General features: G+C 39.0%; 1 protein-coding gene across 1 annotated transcript in view; it reads right to left on the minus strand.

Moving 5' to 3' along the window:
• Positions 1 to 1,177: 1,177 nt before the first annotated feature.
• The window catches only part of LOC101439178 (adhesion G protein-coupled receptor E4-like), a 50,666-nt gene continuing 23,925 nt past the window's right edge, over positions 1,178 to 27,918 (minus strand). The window contains exons 3-11 of the mRNA XM_071209689.1: positions 24,776 to 24,928; positions 20,793 to 20,839; positions 20,000 to 20,135; positions 15,792 to 15,899; positions 14,063 to 14,247; positions 12,940 to 13,107; positions 10,509 to 10,703; positions 2,605 to 2,840; positions 1,178 to 1,259 (exon numbers count right to left, since the gene is read on the minus strand). Of these exons, the coding sequence (XP_071065790.1) occupies positions 1,178 to 1,259; positions 2,605 to 2,840; positions 10,509 to 10,703; positions 12,940 to 13,107; positions 14,063 to 14,247; positions 15,792 to 15,899; positions 20,000 to 20,135; positions 20,793 to 20,839; positions 24,776 to 24,928 (1,310 nt within the window). The remainder of the gene's footprint in view (positions 1,260 to 2,604; positions 2,841 to 10,508; positions 10,704 to 12,939; positions 13,108 to 14,062; positions 14,248 to 15,791; positions 15,900 to 19,999; positions 20,136 to 20,792; positions 20,840 to 24,775; positions 24,929 to 27,918) is intronic.

Genomic DNA, 27,918 nt, shown 5'->3' on the forward strand with positions numbered 1-27,918 from the left:
TTGAAGTGGACCTAAGAAGCATTTCCCAAAAGACACAGGCTTCAGTGGGGATAGTATGGACAGATGTACTTGTCTTTTATGAAGCACTTCATAATGATTAGTGTGGCCATATAATTTATCATTCAAATTGGGACACTTTGAAAATGAAAGAGTAGTGCCAATTTTTATACAAGGACATAAAATTTAATTCAAAAGTCTCTGGGAAACAGGAAGACATGTTACCTTATGCAGAGTAGACAATGGCTAAATATTTCTTGAAAAAAATGAATGCACGATTTCTGAAAGAATCCTCAGCAGAGTGTTATATTATATCACAGAAACAGATGGTGTAGGAGACTTTGCAATTGATAAATCATACATTTTTATAGCAAATCCCTCATTTGAAGACCTGTGCTTTGCCCATACCTATGGACAGGTGCTGAGCATCTGCTCTCAAATTAGCTGATTGTATGTGCCTTCTTTAAGGTAAATTTGACAATATATTAATATTTTAAACATGTGCCCTTCAACCCAGCATTACTAAATCTAGATATCTTAGAAGGTTTTAAAGAACATGTGAAAAGATGTTCATTTAAATTAAGAATCGGAAGGAAAAAAATGTCATTGACTGATTAGGGAAGCACCAATTTGGAAGGTTTTGAAATAAGAATAAGGAGTTCTTACAGGCACAGATGCTGGACATTGTATGTCCTCTCATGGCCCACTGGGTGTACCGGGGGAGAGTGTAAACTATAATGTAAATCATTATCCATGTGGTGCAACCGTGTTCCAAAATGTATTCACCAAATGCAATGAAAGTGCCGTGATAATGAAAGAGGTTGTTGATGTGGGAGGAGTGGGGTGAGGGAGGTGGGGGTTATATGGGGACCTCTTATATTTTTTTAATGCAACATTTTATTTTTAAATCAAGAGTTCTGTTTTGAACATGTAAATTTCATGATGCCTCTGAAATAGTCAAGTATATATGCTAGGTGTACATATAGATTGTATATGTACACCTGGAGTTCAGAGAGATCCAAGCTAGCTATGTAAATTTTGGAATTGTCAGCATATACATCATTAGTAAAAGCCACGTGACTGAGAGGAAGTCCATGGGGTCAGCCCTGGGACTGTCCAATTTTGACTGGAGGCTTTCTCGGTGCTTGACCAACCCTGAGTGAACTCATTAAAAAATACGTCACTGTTCACCTACCAAGATAATGACTGCAACTGGTCCCATGAAACTCCATATAAACCCTTTTTCAAGCTTGAGCCAGCAACTGTTGGGAGGGAGAGAGAATAGCATTAGCTGCCTTTTCCTCTGTAAAAGCCAGAGGGCTTGAATTCAAATTCCTGTAACAGGATCTGGTCTGTACCAGGAGGCTTTTAGTTTAGAACTTAGATTTTAGAGGGGATCTCGTTGGACACATATAAACTGTATCTTTGAGTCTCAGTTTCCTCAGGAATAAATGTGGCTGACACAATTGTTGGAAAGATTAAAAGAGATAACACAAAGTATTTGGATTCAGTACCTGGTAAAGAATTAAGGTCCAATAAAAGTAATTGTTATGAAGATGACTACTGTATTGAGAAAGAAAGTAGCAATAATAATTTAACTACAACCATAAAACAACAACACAAATTAAGCACTTACCACATCCTAAGTACTCTTTTGTCCAAATACCTTATATTCTGTCATGGCTTAAATTGGGAAAGGTAACCTTATTTACTTTATTCTGAAAGAAACTGGCAGTACGATCTAGTAAAAAGAAATAATCATCGGTGGACAGAAAAGCTCTCACACATCTGTTCAAATGTCGGAATTGCAAACTACAGCCCAAGTGCAAAATGCAGTAGAGTGCTTATTTTTGTAAATAACGTTTTACTGGAACACAGCCTTGCTCATTCCTCTGCATAGTGACAGATTTCACACTATAACAGCAGTGTTGAATACTTGCAACAGAAAACATATGACCTGCAAAGCTAAAGATATTTACCATTTGACTCTTTATAGAAAAAGCTTGTAAACACCTCATCTATGCTACCAATAGATTTGCCAAATCATTTTGGTAAGCCATGGGTTCAAGCTAGAGGCATCTGTTTGATGACTTCAAGAGGGACAGCATATTCAGTGCTTTGGTCTAACTACTTCCTAACCCAAACCCCCATTGTCAAAATAATAAATTCTATGATCAAATGTTTCAAACAGTCCTTTCCTTAGTGAGGAAACTTCTTCAGTGAGGTAGTAAAACATGGATATTCAGAACAATGATTTGGGAATTATTCTCTTCCTAGTTGTGAAATTGGGAAACTTTACTTTAAAAGTTAAGCCCAGATGTCCTGGCCATGAAATAGCAAACAGCTGAACTCACAGGGTCATGGTGACAAGGACATGAGATATTGCATACAGGAAGCCCTGTCTCTTGTGCATCATAGGTCTGTGATAGCTGTTACGATTATCATTTTTCTTTATGTTTTAGAGGTTAACGTCAACCTATTCAACCTACCCTTCAGAACCATACAGAATATGTAGCTCGAATCTTCTTAATGTGGAACCATGGATTTGACAAAAAGCATTTTGGTTTCAGACTCCACTTCTGCCATAAACACACACATCATGCTTACTGTGTACGTGTTCCATAATTTTTGTATCCTATGATTGCAGATACAGCCACAATCAGAGCTGGAATCCCGTAGCCTAAAGGGTACATGAACCTCTTCTTGAATCTGCTTGCGCTGGTATAGTTGGCCACCTGGAGGTTCCTGACAGTGAGGAAGAGGTGAAGCCCTTCAAGGAGCATCCAGCTGAAGGCCGCCAAGTAGAGATAATGCAATGCCCCCGCAATGATGGAGCATAGCACCTAGAGAAGGAAAAAAGGTTGGGAACATGGAGCAGATACGGTTAGTATGTGATTGTACTCCCAGCTCTTATCATTTCCTAGATACTGGTCTGGAATTTCAATTGCCAACACCTGCAACAGCTTGGCTGGGGGCAACACTTTTTCTGAGGGTTTTTGCTGGCCACTGAAGTTTGCTCACACCATACATGGGGCAACCCAGAAGCGACAAATAATGAATGCCTCAAATCCATGGCTGAAAGAGTGGCTGTTACTCCCATTCTCCTTGTCCTCTGGAAGGGATAACTCTGAGATACATGTTATAAACTGATTCCTCGTGCTCCCCAGAGGAATTAAGCTTCAGTTTTCCACCATTCCCACAACAGTTTTCCATACTCTCTCTCCTTTTCCCTTCCCATATCAGGATTTCTTAGGATCAGTTCCAATTAAACCAACTGCAATCAAATATTTTTTCGAGATCTCTATGTAGGACAATGTCAATGAGGAAATGAAGAACAATGCCCACCATTCACTGGAGCTGCCTCGTTACAAATAAATATATTTTATTTTAAAATTATTGTGATAACACATATATATAACTGAAAATTTCACTTTCAAATGTACAATTCAGTGGTATTAATTATATTCACAATATTGTGCTACCATCATCAACATCCAATACTCCAACTTTTTCATTAATTCAAAAAGACATTCTGAACCCATTAAACAATAATTTCCCCTACCGATTACCCCCGTCCCCTAGTAACTTATAATCTACTTTGTAGCTCTATGAATTTACTTCCTCCAGGTATTTTACATAAGCAATATCATATGGTATTTGTCGTGTAAATGTAGTTTTTTAAGACAAATTTATATCACTTTCCATAGATGGAAAACCAGAATTACATGCCGTTTATAATATGGCCAAACAAATAAATACATACAAATTAAAATTTAAGAATGTTTGTTTGGTTTTAATCTAGTAATCTCTCAAGTACCACATTTATGGAAAAGCTTTTCTAAACCATCTAATTCAGAATATATATATATATATAATCATCATAGCACAAAAGGATATTCCACCATTCTAGGTTTTACTAGTTTGTGATGATTTTTACAAAGAATATTTGTTTCAAATTTAGTTACTTAAATGCCTATAGACCTTTTATAATGCATCAAGAGTCTTCTTGAAAAATTGTGAAAAATCTAAAAATGTCAGGATCACAGATGATCTCCTGTTGAAGTATAAAAAATATTCTATATTATATTTAGGTTTAGAAAGTAAAAGAAGAACTTGTATCTCATTCAAGTTTGTATGTTTCTGCAGAAGGAGTAAAGCATTCAGAAAACATAAATCGTATCTGAGTTTTATACTCTTGGAAATCATGGAGGTCACATTATTTTGGGCTAATAACATAAGGAAAACCTTTTTGGTTTATTTATGTTGGAAGAGATTGAAAAATACAATTGATTACAATCATTATCTCTTATACAAGTCATGATTTATGATATATTATGTTTTCTCATCATTCTCTCATATGGGCAGTAAGACTTTCATTTCTAATCACGTTGAAGTAAAAAAAACTGGATGTATCCCCAGCCTTCAACAAACAAAAACTGAAAAAAGAACACATGAAATAATTATTTACAGATACTGGATCAGAAGCAGTGCATTAAGTAATCCTTGAAATTAAACATATGTGGTTAGCCTTCGGTATTAGTCAGCTAAAGGGCATGCTGATGCAAAATACCATAAATCTGTTGGCTTTTATAAAGGGGTAGAAGCATACAGTTACCAGGCCATAAAGCATAAGCTACTTCCCTCACAAAAGTCTACTGACATGTGTTGGAGCAAGATGGCTGCTGACATTTGCCAGGATTCAGGCTTCCTGTGTTCCTCTCTTCCCAGGATTCATTTCTCTCTGGGCTCACCTTCTCTGTTTATGCCACAAAGTTAGCTGTAGACTATGAGGCTCTCTAGGTTTTGCCGCTCTCCATAAGGCCAGCTGAAGAATATTAGGTGAATGACTTGTTTCTCTTCCCAGAGACTTCTCTTTCCTCATGATCAAGCTCCTCTGTGTGCTTACTTCATGGGGCTCCACCTCAGGACTCTAGCAACGAAACTCCAATTCTGTCCTTTGCCATGTCTTTTATCTGTGAGTCGCCCCCCCCCACCACCACCACTACGGAGGGGCTGGGATTCAACACCCTACTGACGTGGCCCAAACAAAGCCCTAATCATAATTTAATCATGTCCAAGCACAGACCAGTTTACAAACATAATCCAATATCGACTTTTGGAATTCATGAACCATATCAAACTGCTAAACTTTCTGAGGCACAGTCAGAGACATTCTAGGCCATAGCCCTGGAAGAGGTAATACATTAGAGTCCAGCAGTCTTGAAGAATTGATGACACAGAGGTTAGAATTTTAGGAGATCAAGGTAGTTAGAATTTGTGTGTTTGTGTGGGGGGAATGCCACAGCATATGGAGCTGCAGAGAAAAGAAGAGGTACAGGAGAAGGAGGGAAGAGACTGAGGGTGATAGACACAGAAGGACAGAGGGTCAGAGATCCAAAGGACCAGAGAGTTTCTATATGTATATAGAAACAGAGGAAATGGGAGGGTCATAGAGGCAGAGAGATTGAGGGTTAGAAATCCAGAGGATCAGAGAGAGAAAGATCTGCAGAAAGTTCCCCTTGAATCTCCAGCAGAGTGCTTAAGAGCACTTGCCTGTGAGGAAACTAAGACATGTGAAAAATCCATAAAAAGGAGCAGGCAGAACAATCTTTGGAGCTCTCACAGAGCTGAAAACACTTACCATTCCTACTAGTCACAGTGAAACGGCCCATTAAGTTATGGGACTTAAAGTCAAGTTCTCAGGAAGGTATTCCATCAATACTGGGACCAAAATAGCCTTCAACTAAAGAACATTCTGTCAATGCCCTATCCAACTTTAAAATCAAAACTTGAAAGGATAAAACTGTTTCCAAATAATTATGTTCTGGAGAAATAACAAAAGTGTGTAAAGGAATAAAAAAACAAAACAAAATAAAAAAGTATTATAACATAAAGTTCACAAAATTTGGCATCCAATAAAAAAATCAACAGGCATGCAAAGATGCCTGTATATCCAGCCAAAAAAAATCAATTAACTGAAACAGAAAAAGATACAGGTGATAGAATTCCTAGACAAAGGTGAGAAAACAGCTTTTATAATTTTACTCCAGATATTAAAATAGATAAAGGAAAGCATGGTAGACATGATAGGGAGAGAGATGGAGGATAAGTAAGAAAACCAAATGCAATTTTTAGAGATTAAAAACTATATAGTCCCTTAGATAAAAAGACATTGCATGGAATAAAGAGCAGATTCAACATGGTAGAAGAAAATATTACTGAATTTGAAGACAAGGCAATAGAAACTATCCAAACTGAAGGCCAGAGAGAGAAAAAAGACTACAAAAATTTTAAATAAATCATCAGGGAGCTGTGGGATAACATCAATCAGCCTAACATTCCTGTAATTGGAGTATCAAGAGGGGAAGAGGCCAGAAAATAATATTTGAAGAAATGAAGTCTGAAATATTTGAATTCTTCAAAATCTCAATGATCCCAACCAAATTCTCATGAAGAAAATTATATTGAGGCAGATCATAATTAAGTTTCTGAAAATCAATGATAAAAGAAAACCCCTGGTCCAGTTGGCTGCTCTGATGAATTCTACCAAACATTTAAAATAAAAATAATACCACCACTTCAAATATTTTCCAAAAATTTTATAGAAGAGGAGGGACCACTTCTCAACTCATCCTGTAAGATCAGTACTACCTTGATATCAAAACCATATAAAGACATCACAAAGAGTAAATCTATAGACCAATATCCCTTACAAATATAGAAGAAATATTCCCAGTTCTATACAAATTCTTCCAGGAAATGGAAGAGAAAAGATCATCTTTCAACTCACTCTATGAGACCAGAAAGACCCTAATATCAAAATCATGCCTTTGACATTAGTAAACCAGCCATGTTAGTTATGCTTACTATGTGTTACTATCAACTCTATCCATTTCCACACTTTTACAGTCAAGCTAATTAAAAATTCTACATACATTGCACATCAGTACCTCTTCTCAGCCCTCATCCTAACTCCTAATAAATTATACTTTAGATTTTAATTCCATGTCTTTCCTGTTCATATTTTGTTCATATTCTACCCTACAATATTTGTTCTTATGTGTCCTGATTATTTCACTCAGCATGATGTCTTCAAGGTTCGTGCATGTTGCCATCTGTGTTCCAATTTCATTTCTTCTTGGTGCAGAATAGTATTTCATTCTATTTACATACCACATTGTGTTTACCCATTAATTGACTGATGGACGCTTGGGTTGTTTCCATCTTTTGGAAATTGTGGATAATGCCGCTATGAACATCAGTGTGCAGAAGTCTGTGTCCCTGTTTTCAGCCTTCCTAGTAGAGGGACTGCTAGATAATACAGCTGTTCTATATTTAGCAGGGTGTTGGTGGAGGAGCGGTATATGGGAATTCAGCACATTATTCATTATTGTTTGTAAGCACACAAGTTTCCTATTTAAAAATACATAATTTTAAAAAACATGTCTGAAGTGAAGACAAAGATTTACATGAAAAGAAAACCACAGATGAATATCCCCATTGTCATAGAAACAAAATTCGAGCATACCAAACCCTATAATATATAAAATGAATAATATATCATAGAAGAAATAAAATATTTTAACAGTAAAGAGTCCTATCTTTCTCTTTGAATAGCAAGGAATTGTCACTAATATCAGGTGGAAAGAAAAATTTAGACTTATGTCCTGAATACTTAGCCAACAGATATTTTTCCTTATCTTCTGCCTCTTAAAAAACATCCTTAATCCAGAGAAGCTACAATATTGGGCATGAGTAGGCCAGACACAAATGGACAAATGTTGCATAATAGCACTGCTTTGAACCAATTAAAATAAGTAAATCCTTAAGAGTCAGAATCTAGAATATAAGTTACCAAGGCATAGGGTGCAGATAATGAATGGGAAATTAAGGCTTAGTATGTACAGTGTTTCTATTTGAAGTGATGGAAATGTTTTAGTAATGGATGGTGGTGATGGTAACACAACATTGTGAACATAATTAACAGCACTAAAATATGTATCTGAATATGATTAAAAGGGGAAATATTAGATTGTATTTATGGTAACAGAATAATTTTTTTTCAAAAATCCACGTAACTATACTATGTAAACAGTGACCACTAAGTTAAAATAAGTTAAATTAGATTATAACATAATTTTATAATTGTATTCTAAAATATAATTGTATTTTATAATACAGTTATAAAAATATATTATCATCAATTTCAGCAAATGTTTTACACCAAGGCAATAATAGGGTGGTATATTTTCTTTAAACCCATGACTTCTCTTATAAAGGGGGAAAAGATGAAAAAAATAGAACTTCAAGATCCATATAATTTATTTCATGGTTTCCTGCTGAACCCCTGATTAAAGGGAGATTCATTTTTCTCATTTTAAAACTTCCCTTTTCACCTCCTGATTTTACCAAATCCAGCAGTGTCCCTATGTGACCTCTCGGTAGATTTGGTCTGCCTAGTTGACATTTCTTCTCCTTTGGATTCCAGGACACCCATCTGCTAAGGATTGCTCCTAACTTTGACTGCTAATTACTTAGTCTTCTCGAACATTTTTCTCTTCCCAGTCTTTAAATGTTTGTCTTCCTCAAAGTTCACCCCTTAATATACTTCATTTTTCACTGTCCCAGTATAATTACATCCATTGCTGTATATGAACTTCCTCCTTCATGCAGGAAACTTTCTCCTGCCCCAATCTCTTTTGGGCTCAAAACTCCTTTTTCCAATTGTCTTTGAATGTCTCAACTTGGGTGTCTGAGCAGTACCTCCAACATATTCAAATCTGAATTCATCATCTCTTCTGTCCCAAACTTCTTCCTCTTTCTCTACTTTGGTTAATGACATCATCACTCACCAACCAAGTCCCTCAAACTAGAAATCTCAGAGTCATCATTATCTGTGTTTGTTCCCATGCCCTCCTCTTCCATATCCATTTGGGCCCCAAGTCTTAACATTACCACTTTATAAATTTTTCTCAAATCTTACCCAATTCCCCAACCCTGGTTCATATCTTCATGAACTCTAGCCTAGACTATTAATAGCCCCATCAGTTTCTCTATGCTGCTTGCTTTATCTCATTTCAGCTTACCTTTGTTATCCATTGTTTTTCTCCTAAAAAGCATTTTCTACCATTTCATGGCTCACTATTGCCTAGAGCTCACTATTGCTTAAATAAAAAGCATTTTCTATCATTTCATGGCTCACTATTGCCTAGCAAACAACAGTCTGCAGGTCACATCTGGCCAATCTTTTTTTTTTGTAAATAAAGTTTTACTTGAACACAGCCGCACTCATTTATATATCAACTATGGCTGCTTCTAGGTTACCATGGAAGAGCTGAGCAGTTCCTTCAAAGACCCTATGGCTCACAAAGCTGAAAATACTTAACTTTCTGGTTCTTAGCAGAAAAAACTTGTAGACTCCTGACCTAGATGTTAAAACGTAATCTTAGCCTTTCACCTTCTGACTCTAGCACCATCTTCATCCATTCCTCAACATTCTCCCCTGTTTCATGAAATGGGTTTTATTTTGGATGCCAATTTAGATTGATTGGTAGTAGCTCCCTGGAATATTGTGCTGAGGATTTCGGATTTAGTAAGAAGTCGTAATGAATTTGAGAATTCTATATGGGCCTGAGAATAGAATTGAGGTGTTGACATGAAGTATTTACTATTCCCCCAAAGTGCCACACTCTTTTCTCCTTCAAATATATCATATTCATGATTTCTTCTGCCTTGAAAACCTTTCCTTCTGTTCTTTGGCCAATAAACTCTAATCCACGATTTGAGATCCATCACAAAGTTCTTCTCTATAAAGTCTGTCCCAAACTCCAGTTAGCTGTATAAGCATGTGAGGATTCATAATTGGAATCATCTAGATTCAAATATTGGCTCATCTACTATACTTGTGACCCAAAAAAATTCCTTACACTCACAAAGTCTCCAGTTCTCAATGTGGAAAATGGGAAAAGTTTATTATTATTGTATTGTCATAATTCATACTCTCTCTCTCCTCCATTAGAATATGTATTCCTCTGTATACGACAAGGGGATTCTTTCAAAGAAGGATTATTCTGATGCATTAAAAAATATGATAACCTTATTTATTCATGACATATTATTTTATTTAGCAAAAGACTGGAGAATCAAAGAGAAATAAAGCATGAGGACCCTGGGGTGACCTTGGAATTATATGAAAAGTGGCAGGTCTTGTATTAGCCTGAGCGTGGAGCACAACTGGCTAATTTTGTGCTAAGTTGCTATCATTTTGAAGTTTATTTATTATAGCAGCTAATGTCATCCTACCTGATACCTTCAGTCTGACAAACCCTTTGGTAAATGGCCTCTCAGAAAGGGCAGGTCTTGTTTGAACTTCATAAAATTTCAAGAGCAGAGCTGAAATGAGAAACCCTGCTTTTTCCCATCACACGCTCACAGCTGATCGCTGCCTCTCTTCCCATCTTTTCTCAGCACATGTAGTTATGATAAGGAGGTTATTTGGTTAAATCACCTACCGCAGGTTCAGTTCGGTCGATGCCGGTGAGGAAGAGGAGGTGGGCCATGAAGAGGCAGAGAGAGAGCTGTAGGTGGAGGGAGGTGCTGGTGTTCTGGATGGGTTGGCACAGGAGGAAGGTGAGGGCTGCCAGGAGGAGGCACAGCAGGGAGAGGCTTAGCCCCACATAGGTGATCACGGTCAGCACAGGGTCTGCCTGTGAGCCACAAAAGGAGGTATCTGTTATATTTTCCACCTCCAGAGTTAGGATCCTGATGAGGAATGATGGGCTTCCCCATTAAGTCCTTTAAGCAAGTTACTTTCCTGAGACTTGGTTTCCCCACCTTTAGAATGAGGACACTAATATGTACTATGCAGGGCTGTGAAAAAACTGAAACCACTAGACAAGAGTTGTTCAATAGAAATACACTGTGGGCCTCATAGGTAAGTTTAAACTTTCTAGTAGCCAATCAAAATATGTAAAAAGAAGGTAGATGCTAGATCGACAGTGTGATGGTTAGGCTAATGTGTCAACTCGGCCAGGTAATTGTGCCCAGTTTTTGGTCAAGCAAGCACTGGGCTAATTGTAATTCAAAGACATCTATGGACTTTAGTCATCCCTGAGTTTACTGCATAGATAGCTGATTACATCTACATCAACCAAGGAGATGGCCGTCAGCAATGAGTAATGCTTTATCCATTCAGTTGAATGCCTTAAAAGGGGAAGTGATTTCAGCATTCAGAGAGAATTTCTAGTCTTTGGACAGCCACCGTCTCCTGGAAACTTATCAAAGACCTTCACTGGACTTTCATGGAGCCCCTGGTTTGCAGCCTGTCTGAGGAATCTGGACTTGTGCATCCCCACGGTCACATGAGAGAATCGTATAAACCTCAATTATTTACAGATATCTCCTGTTGATTCTGTTTCCCAAAAGAACCCTGACCAATACAGATAGATATAGAAAGGTATAGATACAGAAAAAGATAGTTTGATAGATCACTAAAGAGATATATAGATAGGTAATAAGTTGATAGAGAAAGAAAGAGAAAGATAGGTGGATGTGAGAGAGAAAAAAATAATACCGAGAGAGAGGTTCAGAGAGAATTATATGTCAAATATAATTTGAGACATATATGTCAAAAATTGGAGGATCTGGGTATCTGGGTTGGGATATATTGGGGTTCTCTGTATGACTTTTGTGTTATTTTTACAACTATCTTGTATGTTTGAATTTATTTCAAAATTAAAAGTTCATAAAAGTATTTATTCAACTCAATATTTTCAAAATATTATCAATTCAATATGTTATAAGTGTAAAGCAGTTATCAATGAGATGATTGACACTCATTTTTTTCATATTAAGTCTTTGAAATCCAATGTATATTTTAAAGTGACACATCTCAATTCTGACTCTATATTTTCAATAGTGGAAAGGAAATATAAGTCCTACCAGAACAATAAAGTTGTGTTTAACAACAAAAAGAAAATTATCCATAATGCTTCATTTTTTTTAATTTAGAATCTTTAAAAATTAAGAATTTAGTTCTTCAATCATACTAGCCACATTTCAAGTTCTCAAGAACCACTCGTAACTGGTATTCCTTTAGGACAATGCAGATATCAAATGAAATCTCCATGAAGTTTGAAAATTTTTATTTGTCTTTTTCCCTGCTTTATCTCCAATGCCCAGAACAGTGCCTGGCAGATAGTATATACTGAATAAATATTTGCTGAGTGAATAAAATGAAGTGATGCATATGAAACACTCAGCACAATGGTTGTTATATAGTAAAGGCTCACTAAATGGAAGCTTTGAAAAAAGGGAGGAAGACGTTAAGTAAATTTCTTTAAACCCGAATTATCCTAGTCCTGGTTGGGACCTGAGAATTTCAGGGAATTATACTTTATCATTGGTGACAGCCAGGTGAATTCCTTCTGTCAGACCAGGGAGGTTTAGCTGCACATCTCTCTCACGGAGTAGCAGGTGCTTTCATTTCCAGATCCTCCCAGACCTTACAACTGTAAGGCCTGCAAACTCAACTCCCCAATGACTAAGGGTTTTCTCTATTGACTTGAACTCACTCTGCCCATGACCATGGAAGTGTCAAAGAATTAAAGCCCAGTGGATACAGCCCTCAGCACATGACTGCAGGGAGTTGGTGTACAAACACCCCAGATCCCCCACCCCTCAGTTAAGATAATTCTGAGGTGTATTTTCTACACTGGCTATCAGAGGGAGTTGCCCTGCAATGGAAAATGGCTTGATAATTCCCCCTGTCCTTTTGGCCACTGTCCTTTTCCTGTTTCATAGTTCCCATTCCCCATCTAGCCTTTCCCGAAATAATCTCCCCAGTAAGCTACTTGCATCTGAGTGCCTAAAATATGGACATGACAACCTCACAGGCTACTGGACACAGTCAGGTTCACAGAAGATGACCATGCATCTTGGTACCTTGGGTGAAAGAGACATAAGGACAGCAAAGCTGGACAGGTGAAAGCACTCGCATTTGGTGTAAGAATCGTTGCTGCTCTTATAGTTACAACCTCCAGTTGACCAGCTGCCGCCTTCCTTCGATCCTTCCCAGTACACACAGAAATATTCTGTTCTTGCACCACCAGGCTGGAAAGAAAACAACATAAAAGTGTTCTCCTTCTGGTTTTATTATTGGAATTCGATAGGTTAGTCATGGATACACTGGGCTGGGAAAATCCCATCATCTTGAGCACTTGTGGTGAAGAGTGTCACTCCACCAGACCTGTTTAGGATTAATTCTTTAGTTACTATGCCTTTTTCTGCCAATCTCAATGCCCTGGGGACTGACCCTTATGGGTTGCTTCCCCCAGGATCCTTGTTGGTTGGCTTCTGGTGGGTTCTCTCAATGAAAGGCACTGGTGAGAGAGGCATTGGTGGGAAGAAAGAGAAGTCAGGTATTTCCTTCCTACTCCCTATCTCCTTAAGGCTATTTTCTGCTCCAGCAGGCAGATTCTTCTGCCATGCCTCCAGCTCTCATTGATGTGGCAATACTGTTTCTTCCTTTGTCTTTTTTTTCTTCTTTATTTTCTTTTTAATGTTACATTCAAAAAATATGAGGTTCCCATATACCCCCCACCCCACCCACACCACCCCTCCCACATCAACAAACTCTTCCATCATTGTGGCACATCCACTGCACCCGGCAAATACATTCTGGAGAACCGCTGCAGCACATGGACAGTGGTGCACATTGTAGTCCACACTCTCTCCCAGTCCACCCAGTGGACCACAACAAGACACATAACGTCCAGCATCCGTCCCTGCAGCAGCACCACCTAGGACAACTCCAAATCCTGAAAATGCCCCCACACCATATCTCTTCTTCCCTCTCCCGACCATCAGCAGCCACCGTGGCCACCCTCTCCACATCACTCCTACAATTTCTTCCCTTACTAATCACAATAGACCATGGCTTCCCACTGTGGTCAATCTCTGGGTACTACAACATTCCTTCTTGGTTTGGTTTCCTGCCAGGACCCTGATAATTCACCCTCATGTTTTAAGGCACCCTGGCCAAAGAACCAGTCCTTGAATTACTCACCTCAGTGTGTTGGAAGGTCAGGGACACAGGTTCAGACAGGTTAACTTTTTTCTCTGAACCAATTGTGCCACTCACAATATGAGAGTTCAGTTTCACTCCCTGCCTTCCTCTTCGCTCACTGAAAAAGGATCCATTGAGAATATTCCCAAGAGATCGATAAGTAATAAATGCAACTGCATTCTGGTCTGAGAAAATAGAAGAGAGATAATTTCATAAGATTTGCATAGTTTGGGGATGTGGGACATGTGTATAATATCTGAGGATCATAAGGCAAACATGTTTAGTCAAAAATTTTCCTTGAAAAACTTAAATTGCCCATACAATACACTAAATGTAACTTGGAATGGGGAGTTTTGTATATGTATACATATGATAATGCATCATATATACATATGCAAAATATGGTAATTTGTTATCAAAATCTATATGAACTCTTACATATCAAAATCACTGTCCCAAGGCAAGATGATTGCCCTCAGAGGGACAGGTAGACCTCAGATAGGCTGAGGAAACCAAACAATCCCATATTCTGTCTTTTTTTAAAGATGTATTTTATTTATCCCCCCCTTGCCACTTGCTTGCTGTCTGCTCTCTGTGTCCATTCACTGCACATTCTTCTGTCTGCTTTCTCCCTTTGTTGCATCATCTTGCTGCACCAGCTCTCTATGGGCATGGGCCATCAGCTCTCCGTGGGTACAGGCCACCTTGCCTTCACAAGGAGGCCCTGGGTCGTGAACTCAGGGCCTCCCATATAGTTGACAGGAGCCCAGTCAATTGATTGCTTCCCCCATATTGTCTTTTTTCTTAAAGATTTATTTTATTTATTTCTCTCCCCTTCCCTCCGCCCCCCCCCCCCCCGGCCCAGTTGTCTGTTCTCTGTGTCCATTTTGCTGCCTGTTCCTTTTGTCTGCTTCTGTTGTTGTCAGCAGCACAAGAATCTACATTTCTTTTTGTTGCATCATCTTGCTGCGCCAGCTCTCCATGTGTGCAGCGCCATTCCTGGGCAGGCTGCACTTTCTTTCATGCTGGGTGGCTCTCCTTACAGGGCGCACCCCCTGCACATGGGGATCCCCTATGTGGGGACAGCCCTGCATGGCAGGACACTCCCTGTGCGCATCAGCACTGTGAGTGGGCCAGCTCCACACGGGTCAAGGAGGCCCAGGGTTTGAATCGCGGACGTCCCATATGGTAGAAAGATGCCCCATCCACTGGGCAAAGTCCCCTTCCCCCATATTCTGTCTTAAACTGACTTAAGCTCACTCTGGGGTATCTAATTTGGTGAGAAAGTATACAGGATGACCTATATAAGATGACACATTTTCTTTAGTTAATTTTCTCTTCTCTCTCTCCCTCTCTTCCTTTCTCCCTCCCCCTTCCTAGCCCTCTCTCCCTCTCTTTCCCTCTCTTTTTCATGCATGTACAATTTAATTCACAGAAATTAAATATACATATAATTTCCTTTAACTTCCTGCAGTGTTTCTCAAACTGCAATTATTCATATATAGCCATTCCATTTTTGGAGTGTGATTTCCAAGCACATACTCCTTATGGGAGCCCAAGTTCATCCAACTGACCCAGTTTGGTCAGTGGCTAAAGCAGAGCTTTTTTTAATTCCACCATGTAGACTCCCCTGCTTTAAAAAATTTTATCAATTTGACCCAGTTACATAGAAATAAGACAACATTGTCTAGAATTGGGAGGTGAAAAGAATCCAGTTTAGACACAGTACCTCTTGTGGGTCCTTTGAAAATGTGGTTGCAGTTGATATCCATTGTATTATTTCCAGCTGCCAAAAAAGTTTTTTTGCTTGTCTCATTGCACCTCTTGGTTTCATAGACTGGAAACATTAAGAAAGTAAGCTCTTTCACTTCTCATTCCTAGGGAATTTTGAAGAACCCTTTTATGTAGAAAGCCCCCTACCAATGAGTACCAGTTTGGCATTATTTATGAATTCCAAAAATAGACATTGGATCATGTTTGTAAATTGGTCTGTTCCTCTGGATATATTAGATTATATTAAATTCAGAGATTTCACATTTACTTGATTAAAAAATGATTAAGGCTTTGATTGGGCCACATAAGTAAGGTAGAGTCTCACAGAGAAAACTACCTGGCAGAGGAGTTAGTTGTAGTTTTGAATGCAGGAGCCCAGAGAAGTAACCACACAGGAGAAGAACACAGAAGAATCGACATGGGTCCATAGACATGGCAGAGGCACCAGAAAGACAGAGAGCCTTATAGTCTACGGCTGACCTTGTGGAGAGAGCAGAGCAGCTGAGCCCAGAGAGGAATAAGCCCCAGAAGAGAGATAAGACCTATCCCAGCCTATAGCTGATATTGGAAGAAGCTGGGGCCATAGAGCCTTAGGAGGAAGAGGAAGCCTGAACCCTCTCAGAGACTGGCAGCCATCTTGCTCCAACACATGGCAAAAGACTTTGGTGGGAGAAATAACTTACACTTTATGACCATGCAACTGTAAGCTTCCACGCCAAATAAATGCCCTTTATAAAAGCCAACCAATTTCTGGTTCTTTGCATCAGTACTCCTTTGGTTGACTAATACATGTTGATTTCATCTGCAGGCACCAAAAGCAAGGTAGATCAGATGACACACCCTCCCACATCTTTGACAAGTGGGGATAAAATGGCCTAAATTGCCTAAGAAATTTACACTGGTTAAACAAACCAGATTAAGAGAGGAATTGCCATGCTAGAGAACTGGAATTAGAGAGGACTACATAAGTCTTTACCACAGTATACATAAAGGGAAGAAATATTTCTTTTAATTTGAATAACTGAAATGCCTGAGAAGTATGAAACCATTTTTAAGAAAGAGAAACTAACCATTTAATAGTTTTTCAAGGAAGTAGTTACCTGGGAACAGATCTTCTGTATTTGAGAAGAACCCCTTGAGTGGACACTCTCAGAAATAAAAACACAAAGTCTGACAAAAGATCACTCTCATAACACTTTTTAAAAAGGCACAGACTGCTAATTGTCCTTGCTATCCATTGGTCTCTTCTTTCTTTGAGGGTAGAACTCCAAATTTATGTTAAATTCAAGTCAATGCCCAGCCTCCCCTGCAACCATGTAACTACTTTCAGGCCAATAGATGGGAGATCAGAAGTAGGGATGCTAAGCTGGTGATGCAACTAGAAAAAGACCTTGAATAAAAGGGGGAAATGGTAAAGGCTAAGAATTTTCAAAATGAGTCAGAAGGCCATCGGAGGGGTCACCCTTACCCAAATCTCAGCAGGACCTCAGAGATAGCCAAAGTAGATATAACCCCAGATAGGGGTGCTCCTGGGAACTATGGAGACATCAGGTCCTGCCGTCATGACAGATGGTTCTGGAGTTGAGTGCCTTGTCAATGGGCCTTACTCTGGAATTTGTGTTCCTGAGTGTGATGGAGTTGGACTCAGAGTGACCTTTCTACACATGCCTCTTCTGTCATTTTTACTGAGCGAGTAGTTGGTGCTGGGGTTTGGTGTATGCTCAGGAGACTTGAATCTCTGGACTGTCTAGGTGCCAGCTGGGTCCTGAGCCTCAGCAGAGTTGCAACACCTACTCTCCAGCTCACTGGACTCACCCAGGTCAGCTAACAGGGAGGTGAGGATGGTCAACCATCACACCAGGGAAATGAGGGAGTCTACAGCTACAAGCAGGAGAATTCCATCCATCAGCCATGTGGGATCTAAGACCCTCTCGATTTAGAGGCAGAGTTGACATTGCCATGCCAGGGTCCTCAGGATGGAGGAATAACTGGCATTCTAGCCAGTGACTCTAGCAATGGAAGAAATGATATCATTGATATGGAGACAGTGGCCACATTAGTTGCTGATAGCAGGAAGAGGGAAAAAGAAGTGTGATATTGGGACATTTTCAGGACTTGGGGTTGTGCTCAATGACATTGCAGGGATAGATGCAGGCATTATATATCCTGCCATAACCCACTGAATGGTCTGGGGGCGAGTGTAAACTACAATGTAAATTATAATCCATGCTGTGTAGCAATGCTCCAAAATGTCCTCACCAAATGCAATGAATGTACCACACTAATGAAAGAAGTTGTTCATGTGGGAGGAGTAGGGAGTGGGGAATGGGGTATATGAGAACCTATTGTATTTTCTAATGTAACATTTTGTGCGATCTATGGATCTTTAAAAAAGAGATAATAAAATATGGAAAAAAAGAAGTAGGGGTGCTAAAGGGGATGGGAATATCTCTCCTTCTCCTTTCTCCTTCCCACTGGCTGGTAATAGAATGTGAAACTAGGGCACCCATCTTGGAACACAAGACAGAGATGAAAGTTAACGGTGACAGAACATAGAGCTGCCACGGAACTGCCCCGTGAGCACTTGACTCTTTTTGTTCAAATGGCTAAAGAAATAAAGTTCTCTCTGTTCAAGAAGCTATTTTAATCTTCACTATGCCACCAAATCTTTTGTCTTGATTCAGAAGCCTACTTAAAATGGAACATTCAACAAGATAGACCGTAAAACAAGTACCAATAGAGTCAAAATACTGAAATCTTAGAGCATATGCTTTCAGACCACAAAAGAATTAAGTTGGAAATCAGCAAAAAAGGTAATTCAAAAATATTTGGGGGCGGCGGACTTGGCCCAGTAGTTAGGGCGTCCGTCTACCACATGGGAGGTCCGCGGTTCAAACCCCAGGCCTCCTTGACCCGTGTGGAGCTGGCCCATGCACAGTGCTGATGCACACAAGGAGTGCCGTGCCACTCAGGGGTGTCCCCCATGTAGGGGAGACCCACGTGCAAGGAGTGCGCCCCATAAGGAGAGCCACCCAGCACGAAAGAAAGTGCAGCCTGCCCAGGAATGTGCCGCACACAGAGAGCTGACACCACAAGATGACGCAACGAAAAGAAATACAGATTCCGGTGCCGCTGACAACAACAGAAGTGGACAAAGAAGACATAGCAAATAGACACAGAGAACAGACAACCGGGGTGGGGAGGGGAAGGGGAGAGAAATAAATAAAATCTTTAAAAAAAATATTTGACAATGAGGAAGCACACTCCTACCCAGCCCATGGCTCAAGGAACAATCACAAAATTTTTAAATATTTTTAACTGAATATAATGAAACCTCAACATATGAAAACTTGCAATATAGTTAAAGCAGTGCTTAGAATTAAATGCAAAGCGCTAATTCATAGCAAATTTATAACCCTAAATTCAGAGATTAAAAAAGACTAATGGTTTCAAATCAATAATTTAAGCAATCACATCAAGGAGCTAGAAAATCAAAAGCAAATTAAGCCCAAATAAAGTAGAAGGAAGGAAATTATAAAGAGCATATATCAATGAAAAAGAAAATATGCTAGTAATATTTAAAAATCAACAATGCCAAAAGTTGGTTCTTTAAAAGAATCAACAAACACAGGAGCTAAGGAGTCTCCTGAAGAGAAGGGGAATTAGAGTGAATGTCTCCCTTCCCTTTTGAGATTTAAAGCTGTTAGATCCTCTTATGTGAATAAGGATGGTCCTCAGGAAGGCTTGTTGGAAAGAAGGTACAACAAGGATCACAATGCAGACCTTTTCCTGAGGAAAAAGGAGTCTGAACCAGGGACCAAATATCGGCACCTAGGTGTAGATTGTTCTAGTATCATATGTAACAGGGGTACATATCATATATATGAAGCTAAAGCTCTGCTCAGAGTGAAATCTATACCTCCACCCATGTTGTGTTGAAAATACTTTCAACAGACCAAGGGAAGTTGGAATGGGTAATAAAGCAGGCTTATTCCTTGGCACCTTGAATTTATTTTTGAAAGCAAGCCCTACTCAAGTAGATTTTCCATGTGGAAAATCTATAATGCTGAAAAGTAACAGATTTTATCATCCATAGGCCCTTACTATGCCGGGACCTGGAGCCCTTATGGTGGCCATATTAGGAGCTTTCTCAGTGTTTCTTACCTATGTCAAGTTCAGAATTCTCATGTATTCCTGTAGAATTAAAATTCTCTTTCCATATGGTCAATTCTACTTGCTGAAGTATCTTGGTAATATTTATTGCAAGTTCCTTTTGGCTTCCATTGATCATCAGATTTTCCTTTCAAGGAAATAAAATGAATTAAGTAGAAACTTACTGAAACTTAAGAAAACAGAAATATGGGTAGGTGTGGGTAGGTGATCCCAGAAGACAACAACATTTATTCAGGTGCTAGACTCTGTGCTTTAAACTTGACTAGTATTTTCTCATTTATCACATAGAGTGCTGCAAAGGTCATATCATTAGCCCCATTTTATTTATGACAACCTGAAGACTTAGAGGATGAGACATCTGGAACCTACAAAGAATAAAGTATGGAGGGAAAGAATGGGTGGGAAGGGCTGAGGATGAAGTTCTAGATGTTTAATACAGATCTTTGAATGACAACTGAGACTGATTTTCTAAATCTATTGAGGAACTGATGACATTTGGGACCAGATAATGTTTTGTTTGGAGTTCTGTCCTGAACATTGTAGGATGTTTTGCAGCATCCCCTGGCCTCTGTCCACTAGATGTCAACAGCACAACTTCCTCTCTTTATGACAATCAGAAATGTCTACAGATGTTGCCAATATCCCATGGGTTAGGAAAATATCCCTCCCAAATGAGAACTGCCCTATACAGAAAATCATAGGGAGCCATTGTAATTTTTGAGCTATAGAATGGCATGGTAAGAATGACCAATTGTTTCCCAAGCACAGGCTTTTCCCCACTTACCCAAATGTTCCCTGATGAAGATGATGGTGTCTCTTCACTGGTGTTTTCTAGGAAAGAATAATAATCATTCAAGTGGAATATGGGATAGGAAAGGCCTGACTCACATTCCTATTTCCTATCATCTTCAAGTTGGGATTTTCCCTGATGCTCACAAAGTCCACCTTAATTCCCTTCTAAGAAGTCTAAAATATCTTCTATCATAGAATGGTAAAAGGGAATTAGGGAGACTTCTGAGAAGAATGACATCTGAATAGATAGGCAGGGCTCAATTCTCTCACAAAGGCAATGGAAAAAGGGCAAAAAGCCATCTGAGGGAGCTTCTTTTGGCATCTGCATACCAGGAGAGTACTGCACATTATCCAGAAAGAAGAGGGACAGAGAGAGAAAGAAGCCAAATTAAAAACATGAGTTGCTCACCCAAGTGGCTGGGAAGGGCACATATACCCTACACTCAAGGCAAATACCTTTGGTAAAACCTTTGACTCACTGCAACCAACTGAGTGGGGGAAGAACATTTGCTGGGAGGAAGAAGAATCTGGCAGAGAGTAGGGATTGGTTTCTCTTCAGTGAGTTTGGCCAGCTGAGCCCTCTTTGAATCTCAAAAAAGACCCTAGCAAGCACTGAGGCAGCCCCAAGGAGAGGAAGGCAGATCTCTTCAGGCAGACTAGCACACCCAACTCTCCTGGGAGAAAAAAGGTCAGTAGGGGGTAGATGGAGACAGGTGTCTAATTAGTCCTGGGAGAGAAGGAAGCCAGGGGAGATGGGAGGCAACCCCTTAGAAAACCAACTCGACTAAGGGAAATAGAGCGGGGAGAGCCAGGTAAGCATTCAGAAGGCTACCTAGCTAAGGACTTGCCAATTTTATTAATCTTCTCAAAGAACCAGCTTTGGTATTGTTCATTTTTTCTGGTGTTTTTTTTAAATTATCAATTTCATTTAGTTCTGCTTTAACCTTTATTTCCTTCTTTCTACTTGCTTTGGGATGAGTTTGTTGTCCTGTTTCTAGTTCCTCAAAGTGTACAGTTAGGTCTTTGTATGGTGCAAAGTGTAAACCATAATGTAATCCATGGACCATGGTCAGTAGCAATGCTGCAATATTTGTACATCAATTGTAGCAAAGGTACCATACTCATATAAGATGTTATTAATAGGGGAGAGTAGGAGAGGGGGGAGGGGGCTGGGTATATGGGAATCCTGTATAATTTTATTTGACTTTTCTGTAACCAAAAGCTCCTTTGAAAATAAAGTGAAAAAAAATTAGACACTGGGGGAACATATGGAAGAAATTGTCACTGCACGTAAAAGATAACAGATCTCATGGTGATGAAAGACACAAGGAAATGTTTTTTCAACCTTTGTATTTTATTTCTTTTTTTGTTATTATTTTCTTATTATTTATATCTATTGAGTTTTGGATCTTGTTTTAGAGGAAGTTTTGGATTGCAAAATTGTCACAACTGAGGCAAGGGGGGATCACTGGTGTGGGGTGTCAGTGAGGGGGGAATGTGTGGGAAAGGGTGCACCTCGGGCAGTGCTCTATAGCATATGAGTATTTTAAAGTGGTTATGGGGTAACCTTATGGGTGTATACCCACACAATAACCAAAGGAATATTATATTCTTATCCTGGGAAGTCCTGCTACATCTCCTAATAGAGTGGGAAAATCTCCCAAGTACACATGCAGAGCTTAAGGAAAGGGGACAGACCAGGTCCTTAATATTCCTGGTTGTACTTATCAACCCTACTGTGAAATTAAAACTTAGCCTAGTATTATATATTGCCTCAGGGTTACCTCCTGAAAGCCTGCTTGTTGCTCAAATGTGGCTTCTTTCCAAGCCAAATTCAACATATAAATACACTACATTTCTGCTGATGTGGGATGACTCCAGGGATGAGCCTCCCAGGCACTGAGGAATTATTACCAAGCGGCAACTAGCAGTGCATTTGGAAAGAGACCTCAAACAAAGGGAGGAAATATTAAACACAAAAAAATTTTTATAGCTAAGAGATTTCAAAGTGAGTCAGGAAGTCATTCCAAAGGTTACACTTGTGCATATACCAGAAGGATCTCATTGACTGCTACAGTAAATAATGCCATGAGCTGGGGATTCCTGAGGCATCTAGACACTATAGACAGGGCAGATGATCTCAGGAATTTGACACACTGTCAGTGGACCTTACCTTGTAATATATGCTCCCCCCAATGTAAGAGAGTTAGATTAATTTGTAATTTCTCTACACAGGACTCTTCTGCACCTTTCATTTGAATCTATATTTAGCACAATACTCATTAAATACATGTCCCAGAGACTTAAATCTTTGGTTTGTCCATATGCCAGTTGAACCCTGAATCTCAATAGAGTTGCAATACCTATTCTCTATTTCATTGGACTCGCCCAAGACAACTAACAAAAGAATGATGATGGGCAAAGCCCATCCCAAAAATACAGGGAGTATCTACTATAAGCAAGATTGTTCCATCTATCTGCCTCTTGGAATCTAAGCTCCTCTCGATCAGAAACTGAGTGGGCATCACCACCCCAAAATCCTCAAGATTGAAGAATGAAAAAACACAAAGGAGGGGATGCAACTTTAGACTAAAGTAGAGTTATTATTTTTCTAGCAATGGAAGAATTTACAACATTGATAATAAGGCAGTGGCCATCATAGAGTCTGGGGGGACAGAGAAGGAAAAATCGATATAGATATTATGGTAACTTCATATACACTATCTCATTTAAGGGAACACTATAGCATTATATTTGGATTTTATAAAGGCTTCCTAGATGTCTAGCACTACCCTAAGCATTTTATATGCATCAGTAATCATAAATGGTAGGTAAGGGAAGCAGGTTTCTAAAATGATTCCTAAGGATCCTACTTCTTTGTAGCCATGACCTGACGTAATCTCCTCCCCTTCGGTGCGGAATGGACCTAGTGACTCACTACCTAATAATAGATGAATAAGGCAAATGTGATGGAATGTCACTTCTGATATTAGGCTATAATAGAGGGTTACACTTGTCTTGTTCACCTTCTCTTTCTGGCTCTTCTCATGTGCCTGTTATGATAAAGCTAAAGGGTCCTACAGATCTAGGAATTTAGGGTGACCTCTCACCAAACACCACAAAGGAAAAGAGTCCTTCAAGGAACTGAATCTTGCCAGAAACAGCTTGAGTGAGCTTGAACACAGATCCTTCCACAGTTAATCCTTCATATGAGACCCAGCCACAATCAACACCATGACTGAAGATGTAAGAGACCCTGAAGCAGAGGTCCCAGCTGAGCCATGCCTAGGTTGCTTACCCACAGAAACTGTGAGATAATAAATATGTGTTGTTTTAAGCTACTCAATTTGGGGTAATTTGTTATGCAGCAACAAATAACTAATACAGTATGTACTATTATTATTCCCATTTACGAATAAAGTTGATAGAAGTTAAATCGTTAACCAAAAGTCATCCTCAAGTAGAGGCAGGACTTGAATTCAAGTCTATCTAACTCAAAGCATTGAATGTTATTAAGATTAAACAAATAAGTAATTTGATCACAGATAGTTAGAGGTAGGTTTCTCCTTGTCAGCAAAAGAATTAAAATAAGGAAGGAAGGAAATATAAAAGGAAGCTAGATGTTGAATTACAAATCAGAGGTACCCATATGAACTCATGGTTTTTAGTATATATCTAGGTGTCTAGGCATAGACATCTAATTTAAAATGAGTAAGGGAAGTCCAGTAGAAAATTAGAGAAGATTTATTGGAAGCTTGGGATAGAGACCCAGATTGGAGATAAAAAAAAAAGTGAGACATCTACATAGAGATGGTGACTGAGAACTTCCATGAAAATATCACCAAGAAATCAAAGGGATAAAGGGCATGGCCAGGACAGAGCCCTGCTGTCTTATCATGGCCTGAAATTGGTGGAGCTCTCTAAGGCTTTTTCCCCTCTACTTCCATGGTAGAAAGAATATTTGAAAGTTCTTACCATAACATCCTGGTGGGCGAAGGCCAATTAAATTAGCCACCCAGTTAAATTGTGGATATTTTATGAAACAGCTGCAGTAGAAACTTCCATCTGTATTTGTACAGTATGCATCCTTCTTGCAATTTTTGAGCCCAGAATTACACTCATCAATATCTGTGAATCAAGAGAAAATACTGTTTTTCACTCTCTAGATTTGTATAATTTTTTCCCTTGCCCATGAGAACCCTTCTGTTCAACATTGCTCATAAATATATTCAGAACATTGCTCATAAATATATTCAGAACATAAATATATTCAGAACATCATGTCTTCTTGGATAGGACAACTCAACATTATAAAGTTGACAGTTCTCACTAAATTAGTTTATAAATATGATTCAATCTCAATAAAAATACCTACAAGATAATTCATAGAGTGGAGTTGATACTACTATGCAAGAATAAACATAAAAATTATTTGGGAGAACGAGCCTTACCAGACATTCCAACCTATTCTAAAGCTCCAATATGCAGTGTGGTATTGGTGCATGAATAGGCAAATAACTTAATAGGATAGACTCCAAGTCCAGAAATAGACTGAAAGACATATGAATCTTTAGTATATGATAAATGCAGTTGCTATGTCACCAAGGTAAAGAAGAACTTTCAATATGATAAAATGAGAACCGTATCTTATACTATTCTCAAGAATAAATTCTAAGTGGAACAAAGATTTAAATTTTTAAATGATACCATGTAAATGTCAATTGAAAGAATGCTAGAGAATAATCTAGGGACTGAATAGCATAATGAACTCGATGGTGGATGAGAATTGTAGTTAATGGTACAAACACAAGGATGTTTTTCTATGAACTAGAACAAATGCACATCAATATTACAAGGGGGTAAGAATATGATGATACTTGGAAAAATAAACTTATGTAACTTATGGTCTATAGTTAACAATGATACTGTAATATTTTTCACAGCAATGCCAAGGTGGTACTACATCAATGTGAAGAATCAACAATAGGTGGGTAAAAAGTGGTATGATATTTTTCATCTTGGAGCTATGAAAACATTCTAAAGTCAACTTAGGTGATGACAGCACAACTCTATGGTCAAACTGAGAGCTACTCAGGGTACACTTTGGATGGACCATACAAATATACAATCCTAATGCATGGTATTAATAATAAGGTTGTTTGTGGGGAAAATACACCAAATGTGAAATACGTACTATAATTAGTAGTAATATTTTGAGGATTTTCATTCATCATTTTTGACAAATATTCCACTATAATGCAATATTTTAGTGGTTGTGATTTGATGGGAATCCTATATGTTATGCATGACTAATTTGTAAACTCACAACATCTCTAACAAAAAGATGAGGTGGGGGTTAGGAAATGTTGCATATTTTATCCTTAGAAAAATTATATACACCATAGAAACAACCATAAAAACTATTTTATTTCATATTTTTCCATTCTGGTCAAGGTTTTTCTACAAATGCATTGCTGATTAATGCAAGATAATAATCCATTGGTGCTGTGGAGGCTCATCCCTGGGATTCATGTCCCATGTCACAGGGAAGGTAGTGAGTTTATTTGCAGTTTCACTTAGAGGTCACATTTGAGTAACAAGGAGGCCTTCAGGAGACAACTCTTAGGCACCCTATAATACTAGGCTAAGTTTCTATTTCAAAAGTAAAGGTTCATAGGTACAGTCATCACTGTCAAGGGCCCATCAATAGTCCAGTCTCCTTCACTAGTCACTGCCCCTCTACTCAGTGAATTCTTGCTGTCCCATTAGAGAATGTGGCAGAGTTCCCCAGGATAAGAATTCAATATTCTTTCAGCTACTGTATGACTCTCCATCCATTGTGACAATGACCCATGAACACTTGAACACATTCATAATCTTCCATACATACATACAAGACAAAGACCTTACAGTGGTGAAAAACATAATGTCAAAAATTATTTTAATTTTATATTTTTATTATTTTTATATATAACATAGTTACATTCATTTATAACTTCCCTAATTATGATTCTTCTACTCCTTTATCTGAACCTAAAATTTTCAATTTACCTGTTAAGTATATTTCTCATAGACTTAAAGTCTTCAGATTGTTCATATGCCAGTTCAACCCTGAAACCTAGAAGATATGTGATCAACTCCCACCCTTAAGTTCTTTAGATATGCCCTGGGCCCCTAACAAAATAGTGAGGATGGACCAGCTGTACCCCAAAAACATAGAGTATCTTCAACTGCAAGCAAATCAATTACATTCCTCTGCTCCATAATATCTACATCCCTTCTCAACCTGAAGCAGTCAGAGCAAACATCATCCCAAAAGACTCAATATTAAGTAATGAACAAAAAGGGGGAGGAGGAGAGTGCAACCAATGACCAAAGCAGATTTATTGTTACTGTAGTTATTATCTTGTGTTTTACTGAGTAATTTACAACATTAATAAAAATAATAATTTTTCAAAACCAAATTGAATTGAATTTAAAAGATATGATATGAGGGAGGCAGGGCAAAATGGCATCTGAGTAAGTACATCATCATCATCTCTCTTACAAAAGACTGGCTATGTGGTGATGGAGTCCTACCAGAGCAGGTTGTTTCAGGAACCTGCAGGGCGAGAGGTGTCTGGACATTGATCTGGCAAGACTGAAGCAGAAGTGGTGTTTGCTCAAGGTAGAAGTTCGGGTTTCTAACACTGAACTTAGAAGCCATGGGAAGGTACATCCCATCCCCCTAGGGCTAAGAGCTGCAGCGTTCACTGAAAACTGCTGGTCTTGGGGCAGAGTCTCCAAGCCCGATGTTTGCCAAATGCATGAATCCCAAACCTGTGTCCCCTGAACCCCTATGGCACACGTTTCACAGACCTACATAACCCAAGTCCACATTCTTCTGGGCCTCTGTTTCCCGAGCCCAGTACTCCCAGAAATCTGGCATTGCCCTACCCCTCCTGTTGCAGACTAACTCCAGGAGTGGGAGGGTTTAGGTGGGAGGTGCAGAGGGGCCAAGGAGTGCAGGTTCAATTTTCTGGTCTCCCCCTTTAATTGAGTTTGGAGGAGCATATCAGCTGACTTAGGGAGAGTCTAGGAAGAGAGGAGAGGTGAATCTGGTGAGAGCCCAATTTACC

Source organism: Dasypus novemcinctus, chromosome 19 (genome assembly GCF_030445035.2).
Source record: "Dasypus novemcinctus isolate mDasNov1 chromosome 19, mDasNov1.1.hap2, whole genome shotgun sequence".
Classification (NCBI taxonomy): domain Eukaryota; kingdom Metazoa; phylum Chordata; class Mammalia; order Cingulata; family Dasypodidae; genus Dasypus; species Dasypus novemcinctus.